Source organism: Anas acuta, chromosome 7 (assembly GCF_963932015.1).
Source record: "Anas acuta chromosome 7, bAnaAcu1.1, whole genome shotgun sequence".
NCBI classification, from domain to species: Eukaryota; Metazoa; Chordata; class Aves; order Anseriformes; family Anatidae; genus Anas; species Anas acuta.
In genome coordinates this window covers 33,534,512-33,554,181 of record NC_088985.1, presented here as the reverse complement: position 1 = coordinate 33,554,181, position 19,670 = coordinate 33,534,512, and the positions used below count along the sequence as shown (strand labels likewise).

General features: G+C 38.3%; 1 protein-coding gene across 6 annotated transcripts in view; it reads left to right on the top strand.

Moving 5' to 3' along the window:
- The window catches only part of ATE1 (arginyltransferase 1), an 85,160-nt gene that overhangs the window by 33,137 nt on the left and 32,353 nt on the right, over positions 1-19,670 (top strand). For all 6 annotated transcript variants that reach the window (XM_068689049.1, XM_068689046.1, XM_068689047.1 and 3 more), the window contains 2 exons: positions 123-304; positions 5,064-5,163. In XM_068689049.1, coding sequence (XP_068545150.1) covers positions 123-304; positions 5,064-5,163 — 282 coding nt within the window. The remainder of the gene's footprint in view (positions 1-122; positions 305-5,063; positions 5,164-19,670) is intronic.

Sequence of the window (19,670 nt, the reverse complement as noted above, 5' to 3'; positions counted from 1 at the left end):
TGGTAAACACGTACAGCAGGAATAACTTCTCACAGTATTTATTTTTCTTTTAAAAACCTTTCTAAAATACTTTTTGTACTGGAAGTCTACCAGGCTGATAATTATATCCCATTTCTGTCCAGGCAGAGAATCCCCCAAATGGACCAGAGTGCGGCTATGGTTCCTTTCACCAGCAGTACTGGCTAGATGGGAAGATAATTGCTGTGGGTGTAATTGATATCCTGCCCTACTGCGTGTCCTCAGTCTATCTGTACTACGATCCAGACTATTCCTTCTTATCTTTGGGAGTCTACTCTGCCTTACGGTAAGAGGACATTTCTGTTATCCGCTTAGACATAATAGTAAGAATTGATACTTGTTTCCAAGTTTGAGCTTTTATTTCCAGTCTAAACATACACTGGTAACACTATCTCTAGCCAAACTTAATTATTATTTTTCTAATTCTGTGTAGTTGGTTGTGCTCCAAAATAGATTTTAACTTTCATCCTTAAATAGGGATGCGTCTTTCTAGTTAGCTAAATACTTCTAAAGATTAAAAAACAACTCAGAAATGAAATACCTAGGTTTTTATTCCCCAGAAAATAACTTACTATTGCTTGGTTTCAGCAAAAGAAGACTTTTGTTTGAATAGAAATAATTTTTCCTTGGACTTCTTTCTTAGCTTGGTCACCAAATGAAATTAATCACTTTTATACTTGTGTGCATGCTGAGATCATAAATAACAGACACCCTAAAAACTTCTGAATTAGTAGTCTCTTGCTGTACTAGCACTAAGTGTATTTTCAGGTGTGTTAATCTCATTATCTTTGTCTTTAGAAAGCCTGACAGACAGAATAATCCTATGAATTTTAAAGCTTTAAATTAACTATCATCCTAGTCCTGGTATCTGCAGAATAGTAAAAATAATGAATAATGCTTTGCATTTTAAATAAGATTTGTATGCTAAATTGCAAGTTGCTGTTTTTCTCTCACAAGCAATTTTAAGATTCTATTACTATTAACATTTTTGTGCATCACAAGTTTTTTCTTAGCTTTTTTTTCTTCTTTTCATGAAATAAACTAGTCACCGGCATGTAGCGTTCCCAGTGAGATCCTCATGAAGCAACTGGGTTTGGACCTCATGCCAGACCAGTCTATTTGCAAGTTGCTATAGGTCTGAGAAGTTCTGGCAAAAGCTTTTATGTTTTCAGATTTGCACTACACTGCTTCAGGTACTGTTACATGTGATAAATCGAGATCCTGCTATGAAATCCAGTGTTCATCTTTCTCCAAGGCATCCTGTTTGAGTGTATCTTCTCTAGGTGGGAGCTTCTTGGCTACTGCTTAGGTTTACCCACTAGAAAGAGTAAATGACGCTACTTTTGAAACAAATAGCAAATATATATATACACACATATACATACATGTTTTTTAGGAAGTTTTTTCCTAAGAAGTACACTTCCTGTACTCCTGCAATACATAATGAAGGATGCAATTCAATGTCTCAGAAGTTTAAACAAAATCTAAACAGAGTAAGAGTGAGTAGGATCTCTGTATTTCCAAAGTGTTTTGCTTTTTTTTTTTAATCATTTTGCCTTTTGGGTATATTTCTATCTCTGTAGAGGTGAATTTTACTATTTCTGGATGTCTGTGCTTGAATTGTTCAAATGCATACATCTAGGGCTTTCTCCCACAAAGATCACTGTTAAGTTGCTGACATCAGACTAAGGGTTTATTGCTGCTGAAACGGAGTGCTGCAATCACTACTCTCCATCTCTATGTGCCAGGCTTCTAGCAGTCATCTGCTGAGCCAGTTTTTAATTTACTGAGCTTTACTCTGCTTTAGCAACCTGGTTAGCGAGCTGAGCTGGCTCAGTGAAGATCCTGTTAACACCAGAGCTGGTGCAAGGGCATGTGGTGGAATGGCTAGGCAGGGAGAGCAGGACCTCCTCCTGCTCTCTGGCAAGCTTTTAGCTGGTTAAATCCTGCAGTGCAATTTCTCCTGGTAAGTTGCTTTTGGTAAGAGCTGACAACGCTGCCTCCTGGCTGGCTTTCCCCACCTTGATCCAGGGTTGTTCCTTATGAAGGAGAAACTGGAGAATCACAGGTGAGTTTAGATTAGAAAGGACCTCGGGACATCATCTGGTCCAGTTCCAGCTCAGCTCAGAGGTAACTGCAAAGTTGTTGTGAGCATTAACATGTCTGTCAGTGCTGCATCTCCACTGGTCTAAGGCTAAAAGAGTTTTAACCCTCATTTTTTCTGAGGCATACAGTGGCACTTGTGATTTCATAAAATTAGTCAGAATTAACATGTAGAAATAACGTTGGAACACCTATGGTTTAGAAGTGGCTTTTTTTTCTGTCTATCAGTGGTCTAGGTTTTATTACATACACTAGATACTTAAAATCAGACTGATTTTTTTATTCTTCGTGCAAGTTGCCATAAACAGCTCCTAAGAGTTATTTTTTAGTATCTGTCTGTATCATGTTACTTTATGTAATAACCGACTGACATAATCCATGCTTATGGATTCTTGAAATGATCTTAAATTTTCTACATAATAAATTTAAAGCTTTGTCAGTGCAACATGCTTGCATGGCTCAACTAGTGAAAAAGCAGCTTATAAATTCTGCTGCATTTAAGGCAATAAAAATGAGTTCCCAGCAGTCTTAGAGGAGGCCAACCTTGTTCTTTTTTTCAAAAAGGGGAAAAAAAACTCGAGAGTTAGGGAGGATTTAGGAAGTTGCAAAGGAATCTGATACCTTAAAAGCTGTTGCCAATTTTACTCTGAGGGGGTTAAACTGCCTTGCAGCGCTGTCACTTCCACTTCGGGCTATTCTGAGAATTTTTGCTGCTGAGTCCTGGAAAGTATGGGGTTTGAAGATCATCTGAAATATGTGGGCATTGAAGTAAAAAGTGATGAGGGCAGAAGAAGCTACCCAAGAAATACCAGCCTTAATAAAAGGGGAGAGGGCTGACCAGGCCATACAAAGTGATTTTTAGTTATTTGCACAAAAATATTAAACCTTCCTCCACTACCCAAGATCATTAATAGTAGACAATCATATTTGTCCTTATCTCTCATTGATAAGAGGAAAAATGCTAGAGCTTAGATTGAAGCATTAGATTTTGGAGTTGGGTTATGTAGCACTGAATACTAAATCTGAGTTTTGTGTTAATGAAATTAATATGTTTTGCTCACTGGCTGCCCACTCTTGCCAAGTGTTAACAGCCGTTATAATTCCTTAAATATGCATCCTGACTGAACGCTTTACAGAAAAGGAATTGCACGTCTGTAATCCCTTTTCCATGAGAATGATTTAGGCAGAAAAAAATGTGGGTAGATGGGAGTCGTGCAGCGCAGTGGCACCTCGCTGCTGCTGCCTGGCTGATATGGAAAGATATTGGGGGGAGAGCCTTTTCCTGCCTTAAGTCTCAGCTGCAGCACCCACTCCTTGTTCCTGTGCTGCTCAGCACCTCTCACCCGATTTTGGGAACCCACATGGTTGGTCAGTGGGTTAGGGAGCCTCCAATCTTGCAAGGAAGGAATCTGGAAGGAAGGTGCAGCTGTAATGCACGAAACCCTGGTGCTCTAGCAGGAGAGGTGGGATGGAGGAAAGAGAAGGGTGCTTCATTGTTCCCCCGTGATGTTTGTCCTCCTACAGCACGTTGCTGGGACTGTCCCTCACATGGAGACACCTGCAGCAGCTCTAAGCAAGCCGGTGTTGGCATTATGAAGTAATTCCTTGTGGCCCTTTAGAGGCTTTGCTGCCCATCGTTGCAGTGCTGCTGCAGCCCAATTTTAACCTCATTACCTTATGATCTAATTACCTTACTCTGTTCACTTTGAGTCTTTTTGTTTTATTAAATCAGACAGGGCAGACCAATTGCAAACAGTGTTGAAGATATTTTGAAAGACAAAAAGACAAAGAATGATCTTTTTTTCCCCTGTAGCGTTTCAGGTTGTTGAATTGCACAGAGGAATGTGTTTAATTAGGGCCAGGATAAGCAGCACAGACTGGTAGGGGTGTTTGACATCGTGCTGTGTCTTAAAGATGACTGAGGTGAGGTGCACGTTGGTGTACTTCGGTAGTACATAAACCTCACTTTTGGAATCTGCTGTATTTACCTGGATTTTCAGGTAGGAAATAACTTCTGGACATTTTCCTTTTGGAATTGATGCATGTAGTGCAGAATTACAATGTGTCGTGATGGTCTCAGCAAACTACATCCAGCTTTTTGGTATATTTACTTGGTGTTTTTGGTATATTTAAACATTCTTATTACTAACTTAATTGCAAAGTGATAAAAAAACCCACAGGATTTGTACATGCTTCCTATCTGCACATGCTCATGTCCTTTTATCCCTTTAGTGTTGAAGGTCAGAACCAAAGTCCCTGTTTGAAACAAATGTGAGCTGCAAAGTTACAAATGCTGTGAAAATGAGTGTTGTATTAGGAACACTGGCAGAGTCACTGTAGAAACGCCGCTTTCCTCTCGCCAGGAAAATGAAAAGCAAATGTATTTTGGAATACATTGACACTTCTCTTTTGAAATAAATGAGAAAAACATACAAACAAACACGAGCAAAAGTAGCTTTTGCTGCACAAAGACGGATGTTTTTACATGTAAATTGCTAGAGTGCAACGAGCAGAACAAACAAGAGGCTTATCCTTGGAGCTTGTTTTTTAAAAATACTCTGATGTTTTCCTGAGCTTCACCAGCCAGTGTGTGTACAATCGCTGGGTCACGTTTCTGTAGAATTCCAATGTGCGTGAATATTAACAGGAAACCTGTTAAATAGAGGCTTTTAGTCACTTTCTCTTCAAATTTCAAGTCAGTCACTTGGCAGGGCAAAATCAAAGTGTTTTTAAGCCTGACATGGTGTTTTGTATTTTTTTTAATTAACTTTTTTTTTTAAGCATGAGTGTTGAGTTTATTATCTTCATTGTTTATTTGATAGAAGTCTAGTCCTTTAAATAGACAAAAGCCAGGTAGTTGTAAAGCATTTCCTTTATGAAGAAGTAAAATGAATGTAGGAATTATATTCATAAATAATGAATCTTTTTTTTTCTTTTCATAGGGAAATTGCGTTTACTAGGAAACTTCATGAAAAAGCTCCTGATCTCTGCTTTTATTATATGGGTTTCTACATTCATTCATGCCCCAAAATGAGATACAAGGTAAAGTGTGTTTTTACTTATTTCCTTAATGTACAATTATTCAAAGCATTTGACAGTCTTCATAGTAATATAATATTTTTGTAATTGTCATTTTGGATTTTAATGGGGACTTTATACGGTTAAATTTGAATGTTAGTTACTATTTAACTTGGCTTAGGGTTTTCTTTTTTAATTTAGCTGCATGTGGTACTTATTACAAGTTGGCTTAAAAGCTGTTCACATGGAGAGGTTTTCAAGGCTGTCAGATAATAATTTGTCATTTGGTTACCTGGGTATCTCATGTTTACAACGTATCTGGCAATAGACTAAAATTCTCCCTTTTTTGGGTTTGACTGAATATTTGTTGTTAGTGCTTAGTGACTGCTGGCAGTGATAGCAGGACTTCTTGCTTGTGGCTATACTTGGGTAGATACAGGGGACTTGCTCTCCAGATCAAACCTCTGAGAAGCTAGTTTAGTAGCAATTTTGGATCAGGTAGCAGATTTTTGAGGAAAAGGTAAGGATGTTTGGCATAACCAGTGTTACCAAATCACCCCTAATCCATTAGCCTCAACCTTATTAGACCTAAGTACCCAAGGGTGCTTAAAACAAAGGTAACATGAATTTTGAGGGAAACAAACTAGTGAACTGGAGAATGCTACTTCTGTCATCTAAATCATCTAAAATGATACCACATCACCAGCTTGAGCCACAGGTTCTGTTTTTTTGTTCTGTACATTGGTCAATATTATAAAGTTTGGGAGGATTCTTTATTTTATGCTATTTTTTCATTTGTTTCCCACATGTATTTGTTGTACACATGGCCAGATACAATGCAATTGCAAAGCAGGTTGATGCTAATTTTGCAGTCCCAGTTTACTATCACTGAAATAGTACACGTGAGACAAATTTTAACCCTAAGCTTTGAAATACTTCTGGATAATGCCACTGCTTTTGTGAAGTGATTGGTAGTGGTAGAGTGGAGTGGGTAAGTACCAACTTTGTGGATTAAGCAATTTAAGCCATGCCCTCTCGACCTGCTGGCATTACATGTTGGAGACTTTGCTTGGTTGTGGTTTGACAGAGATCTTAGAGGCTCTGTTCCCTTACTGACATTAGTCTGGAAGAGGGAAAGGCTACAAACATTGTTGAACAGATGCCATGTAAGCAAATTAAATGAAGGAAAGAAAAGGAAGGAGCTGAAGAGCTAACTATTTTCTTCCTCTCTGCTTGCAATTTTCTTTGTGACTTATCTGGTCTAGGGTGCTTGGAAGTGGAGGCTAGGGACAGCACCGCTGCTCTCTATAAGCTGTGCCATGGAACATGTGTGTGCTATACTTGTTTATAGTGAAGTCACAGGATTTGGGAAATGTTTTGAAATTTTCCTTCAAGTCACCGGCTGTGATCAGTGGAAATGGATAAGCTGAAAATTGAATTTGATTATTTTGAAGAAAACACCGAATGCTTCTAGCAAAACCAGCTGAGCTTGACTACTGCTTTGCACCATACTGTCAGGTGGAGTTCACGTTTCTCAGTCTGAATGCTTTCTGAAGCTGACTTTTCTTCCTGCTGAGGAGGACTAACAGATAAATTGGGACGTATGAGGAGCAGTAACTTTATGATGCTGATTTAAGGAGTTTGATGGAGTTCCACTTTGCGTGAAGTCAGTCTCAGCCTTCTGCACACGACCTGGCTGAAATAAGTGAGGGTCTGTGCAAGGAACTGCTCCGCTCAGTTATGTTACAGTCTGAGATTTAGGCGTTAATATTGTCGGCATGTGGACAGAGCCGAATGGTTTAGTTTTAAATACGTCTCCTAGATTGGAGGTATAGATATCCAGCAGCAAATGTTAAAACCTTGTGTAGACATCTCTTCTGGGTTCTTTTTTTGTTTGTGTAAAGTAATTTTTAAAAATCAGTTTTTAAACATTTATAATAGGTGATCATATTCAGCAGCGACTGAGCCATATAACAGCTCCTGGCTTCTGCATCGGATCATCTTGGTCGTGTCGTGTGCTCTAAGGAGGTCCAAGCCATCCATATAATATTTTGCTGAAGTATTCTGCTTTCGGTTTTCATGCAATTCTTCCTAAAATGCAATGTGTATTTTTATCCACGAATATTTCTTCGAGGAGCCATCTGCAAGTATGTCCACAGCTTTACACCAGTTGCCTTGCACAGGGCGCAGCTGCCAAGAGGTTTATCCAGTGCTGAGCAAGTCAGGCTGAATTCACAGGCAACGTGTTTTTGGTGGTCAGTGTCACATTTTCATCTCCACAATTCTCTTTGTACAGATGGTACAATTTATAGCATAAACAATATGTTTTGCCCATCGAAGATCAGAAGCATGAGTGTCCTGGAAGAGGATCCTCGAGGCAGTGTTCCTGTGGGTCAGGAGTAGAGTTTAAGAACCTCGTGTTATCAGGGAGCAAGCTGATGGGTAAAGGGCTTCATCCATCCCATGGAACAGATCTGTAATTACACAAGTTCTTAAAAGAGAACTTCATTTCTTGACTCCTTCCTCCCTCCCCTTTCCTTTTTTTCCCAAACCGCTCACATTCAATTGCAATGTGATTTTTAAAACAGTGGAGTACCAGGGAAGTCACCAAAGATGGGGAAGAGAATATGTAGCAATCTTAAACTATTTTTTAGTTCTCAGCTCTTAGACTTGTTCCCATGTATGGGTTAATATTTATGAGCTGGTAAAATAAAACCTACATTAAATTTAGACAAAAGGATTTCTGTAGTTCTATTAACTATATTAATATGGAAAAATGTTATGAAAAACATGAAGCAATGGCTTTATTCCATTTTTTCAGGGTAGAATAGGGTAATACAAGATTAAAATGGTTCTCTGTAGAAATTCACGACCTTGTGGTAAAACTTTTCAGGCTCTGTTAGATGTGGTAACTTATGTTGGAAAAATAGTCTGGAAAATTTTCCAGCACTCATAAGATGCAAAGTCTTTCCTAATGCATTTTGGAGCCAGTGATAAAAGTCTGAGTACAAGAAGGTATTTTATTTTAGAATGATGTTGGTCTCAGGCTCACTTCTCTATGCGTTTAAGTACTGTATCTGTAGTTGCAAATGCATTTTCAGTTGAAGGCGTTTGTTTACAAACATATTTACAGAATTTCAGAAATAAACCAGCTTTAGTGAACACCAACATTAGAAGGATACTTCAGAGATCTTGGATTTTTTTTCTTGTGCTGAGCTCCTGTCCATTTTATCCTGCATTATTTTTTTTCTGTGGCTCCATGATATTAAATTTGCATTTTCCAGTCGCTACTGAGCACTTCGAGATCCTAATCTACGCTTTTTTGTTATTTCCATTAAGTTTCTTTGATACCGACTTTGAGTCTGGTAGTGGTTGACACTAAGTAGATTTTGGTTTTGTGCTCCTGGTCTAAATAGTCGGTGTGCTTGCTGCCTTTGCCATTTAGCTCCCTGCTGACCTTAAATCACGTTCCCCTCAACGTTCTTGTGTTGGGAAGGGGGCGTTGGTGGAGTTTGCTACGTGCCTTCCCGTATTTCTGTGGTGTGTTTTATTGTTGTTAGATCTTTTTGGTTTGGTGGGGTTTTTTGGTTTTCTTTCTTGAGGCTTTTTCGCTGTCAATAATTGGATGCGAATATTGCAATTGGAGCACATCTTGTCGCTGGGCTTGGCTGCTCATCTGCTTTCCCTGCCACCACTCCACAACGTCGGTAAATAACATCAGCCTGCTTTGAAGTGCGCGGCAGATTTGGTTCCTCTTGCTGCGCTATCTCCGTGTGCCATTTGAAGACCATTCCATGATTTGAAGAGGTGTTTTGACTGAAATCTTTATCCAGACTTGTATGCAGGCCAAAGTAAATGGAATTATTTCAAACAGTCTACTTCAGTATCAAGGCATGGCCAGACTTCAGATAGATGGAATACTAGAAAGGGTTCTGAAATGTCAAAAAGAAACAAAAGGCTGATTCATCTGTGATTAATCTTCCTTAAACTAAATACCTCAGGCTGACTGCGGTCGTAAGCGGTGCCCCTGGAATTTTATAGAACTCCGCAGCCAATTTCTTTGGCTGATTTTAGGAATTTCAGCGTTGCTCCTCCTGCAGCAGTGAAACACAGTAGTAGCCTGCAACTCCGCATCCGCAGGATCTGGGATGGTCTTGCCTCATGCTCGGTTCTCCGGACGTCTTCACCGTTCCTGGCCGTGGAGTTCAGTTGACCTTTTCAAAAAGCTTGGATTTGCTGTGTAAGCTGAAATATACCGTGTGTCTTAAAACCAACCTCTGTGATTTTTGGTTACAAGCACGTGCTGTTACAGTTCTGCCACTGGAATAGCTTTGCAAAATATCACAAAAGAGGAAAAAAAAAAAAAAAAGCTGGTGTTTTTATACCTTCATGCTTGATCTTTTTATTCAACATATATTTAAGCTGCCAGCCTGCTTTTTTCCAGGGTATTACTATTTACCTTGACAGTGGGAAAAATGATAAACTGAGTGTAATTAGGAGCATTGGGCTTGCTTTGCTCAAGTCTGTTAGCACTGGTACTTGTGGCTTTTCCAGGATTAATGTTGTTGGTTTATAGGAATAATATGCATTGAAATCAATCCAAAATGTAGATTTCTTGCATAAACAGATCATAAATTGTCAAGTAAATGTTCTGAAAAGTTGATATTTGCTACGTGCTGCTTGGTTCTATTTATTAATAAAGAACGGTTAAATCCAAGTTGAAAAAACCATTGCATGCTCTTAGGGAGCCATGCTTACTGGCTTTCTTTTGGCTTTGGCAACAGTGGTTGTGATTTTATTTATTTTTTTTGTCAAGACCGTTTAAAAACAAACAAGGAAACAATAAGCAAAGACTAAAACATACCCTAATAATAATTTGAAAACGATGAATTGCAGAAGTAGGTGGAAATTATCCCATTTTTTTCCAGTGGTTTCTAGATCTCTGTCTTATTAACATTATTTTTAGCCTCGTTCCTCTCCATTTCTTCACGGGACTTCCTCAGTGGTCAGGATACTACTCCGTGTTAGTCTCAGCAGCTGGAATCGAGCGCTCGTTTCTTTGGAGCAGCGACCGTACTCTGTGTGTTCCTCCTAATGGTTTGCGTTAGTGGCTGAGGGGGAAAAAAAGCCCACTCTGAATTATAACTTGGGTTTTGGCATTGAAACCCAAAGGGATTTTTGAGAAGTCTTTTGAAATGGCTGGCCAAGACTTCCAAAAGTATTTTGGATGATTGACTCAGCTGTACGGGAGGCATTCCTAAGGGACTTTATCTTTCACTGTGCATGTGTTGAATGATTCAGTGTACATGTGCTGAATGCTTTTGAAAATCAAGTTGCTTTAGCTTTCAAGTTGTAACTAGTGCAAAAGATCCTCTCTGCTATGAATATGTTTGTCCAGTGTTTTTGAATTAGAAGGTTGGCTATCTGTTTTTTTGATCTGATACATCATATTTTGCTGTATTTGGGACCGTAGTGTTGTTTATACCTTGCTATTCCCCCCTTTTGATTTATTTTCTTTTTCTCTGTTGTTTTCTTCCATAAAAGCTACCTCTTTGTAATTTCATCATCTGGAAGACTCTTACAAGCTACTTAGACCACTTGCTGAGTAAATGCTACTAAGTGTGTTGGAATAACCAACTATGAGGAAGTAGGACAGGGTAGAAAATACGGGAGGAAAAGTTCTAGTTCTTGATATAGTGCTGGTGATAAATGTTTTTAAATATTTACTATTTCCTTCAGATAGCATATTACAGTGTTTGAGGCCACTTTGTATGTTGCCTTCCTGGCCCCCTCGCCCCTTTCCTTTTGGATATTTTTCACCAGCTTGTGAGAACTGTTATTATGATGAGCACTGAAAGGCAGGAATATGCAGCTCCTCTGATTTGGATAGCAACAGGCATTACTGAATGCTGACAGTGGATTTCCACTGCAAATAAAATTGCTTAAAAGTAGAGTATCAATTTCCATGTTGTTTTCTATAGCAGTTCAAGATAATGATTACAATTACTTTTTTTTTTCTTTAAGATGTGTTTTATACCAGGCGTAATTGGTAATTTATTCAGGCTTTTCTTCAGTGCATGAAGTTTTGCTGGGTTTCACGCAACATTTGCAGGGCTAAAACCAGTTGGAATCCCATTTTACTGCTAGAAACAAATGCAGATCCCAGTCATATCTTTCTCCTTAACTTTAATTTTCCTGTTTAATTTTTATAACCAAGACTTACTTTTTTTTGTCAGTTAGAACTCCTTTGGGGAAAAAAGCAAAGACACCCTTCTGGCTTTTTCCTAGTTTTGGAAATGTGGATTTCTTTTCAGTTGCTTACTTCAAGCTTAAGATGATTGAAGTGAGGCAGAACTGAGGTAGAAGCCATACGTGTATTTATGACTATATTATTTGTAGACTTCTTTCAGGACAGAATGCAATGCCTGCTATGTAGGTCTCGGCAGAGCTCTGAAGTGAACGAGGCTTTTTCTCATTATTATGCTGTCCCTTGAGGAAAAAACACCATGTGCCTAAAAGCAGAAATTTTGGGGTGTATGCTGTACAAGCTTTGAAGGAATTGGATCTGAAAGTCATTTTGCAGACTAAAGTTGTATTTGCAAGATATGTCCTTGCTGAAATTTCACTTGTACACCTGTAACTTTTTATTTGATGTGGCTCCAATTACACAACAAATTTCCTCCAATTTAGTAAACTTTTTTTAATGTTTAAATTGTAACTTTTCTATACTGGAGGTATAAATATTATTAAATTGGAGTACACTCTCCTAGATCTATCCATTCGTTATCTACAGTATGAAGTGTCTTTGAAAACCAACCTCTCCTCGGTCAAAACCAATCAAACAAAAAAACAATCAAACCACAAGAGAATGAATTCCTACATAGGTTACTTCAGATAAATGTTCCAAGTCATTTAAGTAATTCCAAATATGAGGTGATTAAAATACTTTGATTTTGTGCTTTTGATGATAACATTGAGTCTGTTAATGATTTTAATATTAGCAAAGAGCCCTTGGTCCACATAGAACAGGTGTGTGTCTGTGCATAAGGATATACATATATACATAAATGTGGAAAAAAAGGATTCACCATTCAGATTTTCCAAAGAATAAAAATACAGTAGAGATGGTATTAAATACCTACTTATGCACGGCAACAGGAATATGTTCTACAGGCTTCATTTGCTGCAGGAATTTTGTGAACTTGGGATGACTTTCCTGTAGTGTTTCTTTGATAAATATAATTTTGTTAATTTGTGTGAGGCCTAAGTAAACAAAAATCTAACCTCAGTTTAATAAAAGCACACAAGTAAGAGGTGCAGTTTGTTGAACTGTAGGCCAACTCTCGACCAGAGGATGTTTTCAGAGTTATTAGAGGTAACTTGACTGCATCTGTCAAAAAGAGCTGCTGAAAAGATTCATTTCAGGTCATGTTAATAAACCTGACGCAAACCATCCTCTGAATGATAATAGCTGGTAGAAATTTATCATGTCTAATTCATGGCTCGGCATAGTCATAAATTCACTGCTTGTTACTGCCTTGTACTGAACCTTATTTGAAGGCTTGTTTGGGAACTCATAGCAACTATTAGCAATTAAAGTGAGAACCATAAACTGTGAAATATATAGACAAAAGACGTGTGGGTTTTGTTTGGTTTGGGGAAAGGGGTGGAATGATCTACTTCTCAGTTCACTTTATTAATTTTTCTCCCTCATCCAAGGAATGAGGTCATGGCTCATGTTTCAGAATTTGCCATTTGCAGTTCTATAAATTCACTGGTCATTGCTAGTAAGTGTAAGTTGCGTATAAGTAAATGCATTTTTTTAAGTTTCTAACAAATGAATTAATATAGTGATGCTTTGTCAGCTTTATTTCACTTTTATTGATTTAATTATTTTTGGATAGCCTACAATTGCTAGTTAACCTTACTCTGAATTTTGTCTGTGTCTTTGGTTATTTCCAAAAACGAGTGAATTTGAATATGCAGAGACAGACATCTCACGATGCCGTGATGCAAAAAGTGAAATATTTCTGTGGTCATTGCTTTTCCACACAAACATAGTCTTTGTGTGAGGTTGATCATAGGCACGCTAGTTTTCAAGTGTTGGGCAAAGTATCGAAGTTCATGTGTCCTGGAGAAAAACCAGCCTTTTAAGTCTGTCACTAAAGTCATTGAGACACGGGGCAGTTTTGTCTGTGCGCTAGGTCTATTGAAACTGGTTACACCTCAAATATTGGAGCTGTCATTTGATTGCTCTTACGGTATCCTTTCTTATTTTTACTATGTCACTGATTATATTAGCTTTAATTAGGCAATATTGTCAAGTGGAATTTATTTGGTCTGAAAGCCAGGAACTCCTGCTTTTCCTGGCCCTGCCATATTTCACGTTGTGGTCCTTACAGTAGGAGCTGGCTGGCAAGTCAGTTAATCTATAGAGACGTTTTTTCTCCAATTTTCCAGGAAAGATTTAATGGTAGATACTTTAATGAGGTCTGGTTTTACTAAGACCTCATTAATTTTACAGAGGTATCACAGTACATTTCTCTGAAGTGTTACATTTAATCTAGATGACAATTCATTATTCTGAATGATTATTTTCTTTGTCTGAGTTTGTTTAGCTGCTCACTGTACTGAGTTTCCAAGTACAAGTATATTAATGAGGTTCTGTTATTTATCCCTGATCCTGATATTAAACACAATGCTTCCGTCAGGCCAGTTTGTAAAGAGTTTTCTGTGTTTTATGACAAAGATTGCTGGGTGCTCGTACATCACTGTAGCCTGGGTAGGAACAAGAGTCCCAAATTCCTGTAGAAGGGAATCCTTTGGAACCATGAAGATGCAGAAAAAGACTTGTCAAGGCCTATGAGGGATTTTGTAGTCCATCCCCTTAATCCAAGATGGGTTCAACTGTATTTATGTTGACTTCCAACCTGTTGGACATACATCTGCCAAAGGTCTCCTTCGACAAACTTACAGATGTCTCCATGTGTTGGCAGTTATATTCTTGTGCTTTATTGGACTTCCCATTGAACTGCTTTCTTAATGTCCGTCTTAAACCTTTCTTACTAAACATTATTCTTTTCTTTTTTTCCCCAACACTGTACTTTCTAACCCTGATGGCTTCCATCATGTCTCTTTTTGCGCTTATTTTTGCTGGAACAAGCAAACCAACCAAAGAAACAAACAAACAAACAAACAAATAAATCAGTTCCTTTTAATGTTTTCTCCAAGTCACATTTTTAAACCTTTTGCTATTCTTTATGCTGTATAGTGAATTTTCTTCAGCTGATCCATTTCTGTTGTAAAGAATGATATCTAAAATTAGGCCTTCCAATGCTGAGGACAGCTTCTATAGGTTATTTATATACCAAGAATTGTTAACTTCATTGTATGGAAGAAGATAGACTCTGGAGGCAAGGAGAAAAGGTGCAGAGGAGAAAAAATGGGAATTGTATGAGTACAAAGTTTTCAGGATGGTCTAAACTGGGATTTGGCTGAGTTATTTTTAGTGCTAATGTTTGTGGCTGAATATGAGAGCACTGCATGTGCTTCTGTGGCTCTTCTGCTCACCCTGCTTTAGCTAGGTATCTATTTAAAGTTCCTTTTTTCTTCTTTTCAGGAGAGAATATTGCATTAAATGAGGTGACAAAACATAGAGGGTTTTATGGCAGTTGCCTACAGTGCCTATTGAAATTTTCAAGACAGGTTTTATCATGCTTATTGGAGCAAATGCTGGAAGCGGCTGTTCAAAGAAAGGAACAAATTAAGAACAGTCAAAGCCCAGAGTAAATACACTTTACTACTGGGTTGCAGATGATAGTAATTAATAGTGTTTTCACAACAGCAGTAGGAAAGGAGCTTACTTCATGTTATCTTGTGGTAGCCACTAACGTTATTCAGAGGTATAGATGTTTTTAAGCTACATACTCCCTTTAATTGATATTAGAGGCACCACATTTGCCCCACATTCCAATCTTAAGTTTTTGGAGCCTGGCAGGCTCTTGGATGATGCTGTGTTTTCACTAAAACCATCATGAGGACACTGGAGCTTCAAGAGATTGTGCAGAGCTGGGCCTCAAGCAGAAGGGTCAATGGAGAAGCTAAATATTTTTGTTACAGCTTCTTTAAAGGTTTTGCTTAATCTAATAAAATCGGTTCCCTAAGGCTTTCAAGGGTTACCCTACTGAGGAGGCCCAGAAAGATATGTGAGCTTGATGAACTGTTGTCTTTTGAGTGTAAGATGACCACAACAAACCAAAAAACCCTTGCTGTTTCCAGACACTGCCATGAGGTTTTAGTTTGTCATGTGAGAGAATTAACCACTGCCGAAAACTTTTAGTTGTTTTCAGCTGAGTAACTGAACTGATTGAACTTGCTTCAGTACTGAAAACTCTTTGAGTGGTTATTTGCTGTGTTATGTGTTAATATAAATCTGAGATTTCATCTTTCTAATAAAATATTACACTGTTTGCTTCCCTCGCCTCTCTTACTCTGAATAAAAATGTTAATTTGAAAATGTTTTCATGAATAAAACAGATAGAATGACACAAAAAGAGGGGGATGAAAATGGTTTCATTATTAACTAGTTGAAGAAGAATGGGTTCGTGGAACAAAAGTACAAGGGAACCAAATTCTTCATTTCATCCCACTACAAATGCACTATTGTTTTATGGATAGATAGAAGACAAGATGATTTTTTTTCCACTGATCTATCGGTTTTACTTATTTAAGATACTAAGGCTGGTGTCCCACAGGGCTACTCTAGTGCTAATATGTTCAGTAAAGTTTATCCATGATTTATGATTTTTTTTTCTCATGCATTCTTTCCATTTTACTCTTTACTGGTTGGCATTGTGTGGCTTGTTACTAATTGTTCTTAATATTTTCCATTCGGGGTGGAACAGAGAGATTGGCAGACATTTCTGTGTTACAGTCGGTTGTGGGAAGACTTGCTACTCTTTCCATCTTCCATTTATATCTTACAGTGACAGTGAAGGATACTGAATAGAATCACAAAACTACAGATTCACTAAAGTCTGAAAAGACCTCCAAGATGATCTGGTCCAGCCATCCACCTACCACCAGTATTGCCCAATAAACCACGTCCCTGAGTACCACATCCACCCTTTCCTTAAACACCCCCAGGGAGGGTGACTCCATCACTTCCCCAGGCAGTCTGTTCCAATACCCAACCACTCTTTCTGAGAATAAATTTTTCTGAAATAAGATTTTTTTCTTAAAATGCTGCAGCACTGACTGTCTTGCCAGGGAGCCAATTCCAAATTTTGGCCCCTGTCTCTTGAGTTTGGGCAATTGGAGGATGCTGTGCAGTGAGATCAGGTGGGGATCTCCATGGGGAGAAGCTTTGTGGCTGCTGCACAACAACTCCTGCTGACTTAGATATGGCACGGAGAAAAGATCCCAAGCTCAGCACCTGTGCAGCTTAAATTATTGCAAGGGGGTGTTTTAATATATGTTTTTAATACATAATTGTGTGGTTTTGATAGAGCTTGTTTTGTAAGCCCTGACCGAAGCTTTATTTTAGAAGATAAAATTTTGAGAAAGAAAACAATTTATGTTTCACTGTTTGCTGCTGATGAAGCTTTAACGGATTTATCAGCACAAATGCTTTTAAGTGGGTGAAATTATATCAAGAAGTGTTGATAAAGAAATTCTGTATCTTAAATGTTGTCTTCATCACATTGATGACTGAATGGGTGGTCACAAAATGCCCCTATCAACAGCCCCACCTCCTGATGAAACTATAAGTGATGTGGGAAGTTGATAGTGTGATGATCCAAGAGAAAAGGTGGTAATACTCCTCGGTCTCATACTAGTTAATTTTGGAAGGTTGCAAACTGCTACAGAAGTATATAAAGCCTTTAGTAGGCGATGAGCTGAGTTCTGCGTAAGGTGGGCCTTCTTTAATCCTCGGTCTCTGTGGTGATTGCACGTCCTTAGCACAACTACAAACACAAATGAGCATGAGCCTTCTCCTCAGAGTCTCTTAAAACTCCAGATATTGTTCTCTTCCTGAGATTTATGAACTCTTTTGAGGTTCAGGGCCAAATTCTTGGTGCCTGGCTCCTGGACAGTGCAACACCAACAGAAAGTTTCCCTCTGGGGGCAGCTGGAGGACATCCAGGCCCGTCCTCATCAGCGTGTTGGCCTCATTAGGCCTGCTGTGAGCTAAAACAGCTTTAGGAGCCACCAAGGCTAAATAGGGAGCAGATAAGTGTTTTAGAATCATTTTGGATACTTTCCTTGAGATACGTAAATCTGGATTAAGCTACCGTATCAAGACTTATTGGCAGATGATAATAAACATTCAGGTATTTATTACACTTTGCTCTGGTTTGGAATCTAGTTTAGAAGTGTGCTAACAATGCACGGAAGTGCATAAATCTGCATCTGTGTTTCAAGATGCTCATGAACTTGAATACATTGTGAAGCATTATTGAATTTTAAAATAGAACAAGGTGATTGCCTGGGCAATTTGACTCGTTTTATTATTTTAAATCTGAAAAGTAGGAATTATAAACTGAATGTCAACAAAGTGCTTATTTTTTGAAATACAATTCTACTTCTAATATACCCTTAATTTAATATTTAAACGTACATTTAATACACCCTTGAATTACCAGATTTTGGTGTGATCGGGACGTAGGTAGCATATGGTGTAGTTACTGATTCCAACCTTCAAACTTATTTTTTTATGCTAACATGGTTATAAAGAAAACAGTTTCCAAACATCTGGCATTAAAAGAAAACTGAAGTGTTGATATTTCAGCTCAAATACTTTGGGGATACATTAATGTTAAGCAGTATGTTTTCCTAAACATGCAAGTGGACATTTGTGTACCTTTTAATCTGAATTATTACCCTTAAAGCATAATAGTGAATCTGTTCTAACCAAGTGTGAGAATAGTGTTGAACTTGAGCGGTTTTACTGAGCCAGTGGCACAGACATGTGCATTTACATAGTTAATAGATGCAAAATTTGCATCTAGAATGACTGCAATAGAATTGCTAGTGTAATTTTGTTTTGTTCGATTTTGTGTATTTAATAAAAATGGACTTACTTGAGAAGAATTCCAATAATAGAAACTTAATATTTTGTTTAAATATAATAAAAGAGAGATAATTTAACGTGAAGAATTTAAAAGCAAATCATCGTGAAAAAGAGTATGTTGAAAGGATTCCCTTATTTGTAATAGGGTATGTGTTCAGGCAGTTATCATTCCCTGCAAAGCAGCTTGACAAAAATCCAATACATCTATCTATCTGGACATATCTTCTGTGTTATTCCTGCATTTGTTTAGTGTTCTTGTATTTGGATTCCTCTCCCGCTTTCTTATGTTTAGTGCAGTTCCCAAGAGGCTCAAATGTGCTGAAGCCCAGAAACTGTGAATCTTGGTTTAGCATTTCTTCTGGCAGCTAGCAGAGCTAAAGTCTCTTTTTCACTTTTGAGCCTTAAGGTTGAGCAGATGAGCAGCAGCTTGTACGGACACTCATGTTGGTTCGCATTCGGCTTTCTGCAGGGCTGGATTTTTTGGCTGTGACAGCAGGTGTGTTCGTGCACTGTCAGGGAGGTGTGGTGCCTGGCTGCTTTATATCTTTTCACCTGGGGGACCGCTTTGCCACGGTGACAGCCCGCGTGGTCTTTTTGCAGTGCAGATTTTTGTCTCGTTGAGATTACTCCACTGCAGTTCAGATGCCTGGCTTGTGAGTTCCTCCTGCTGAGGTGGGCACAAGGCGAAGGACGATGGTCCCGCACGGACCGGCTCCTTGGGGAGCACATAGAGGGACGCTGTGTACAAGTTCTCCTCTCCCAGCAAACAAAGAAGGCTTGTTTAACGAACACTTAGCTAACAAAGCTGACCTAAAATTAGAATGCTTATTTCAGGAATGAAAATTTACAGTGAAAATAAACATTTTTATGGGCAGTAGAAGAAAGTTCCTTTAGAGTGCACTACTTTGATGGACCAGATTTTTTGCACAGATACTTTTTTTTCCGTATTTACTTCTAACACATGCTTGAAATACTGTGGTAAAGTGAACCTTTTCATTTTTTTTTGTCTGCAAATGTAGGAGAGAGGCAGATTTGGACTTTCTGACAGTGGTGTGTTACTTTCATTCCTGTTAGTGAGATGTGGGTACTTAAACACTGAGGTTTATTATTGCCTAATTTTTTCTCCTTCAGAATTTTAGTCTGAATAATATCTTTTTGTGTGTGTTAAGGGTGAATTAGTTTGAATGTCACAAGTGATCCCACAGAAATTAATTTTTTTTTTTTTACTAATAAGCTTTCCTGTGCTATTTTCTCTTCCTTGTCCTACAACTTCCACCCTTTCACTCTTACTGTTGTACGATTATTTCTAACATCTATTTGTACAACTATTACTTGTTAAACTTGTTTCAGTTATGCAGCTTCTCAGACTTCAATGTACACATTTCTTTTTGTGGACTGAGTTCTGCACTTTGGCACACAGTGCCTGTCCCTCAGCTCTCCTCCCGCTCCCAGTTGCCCA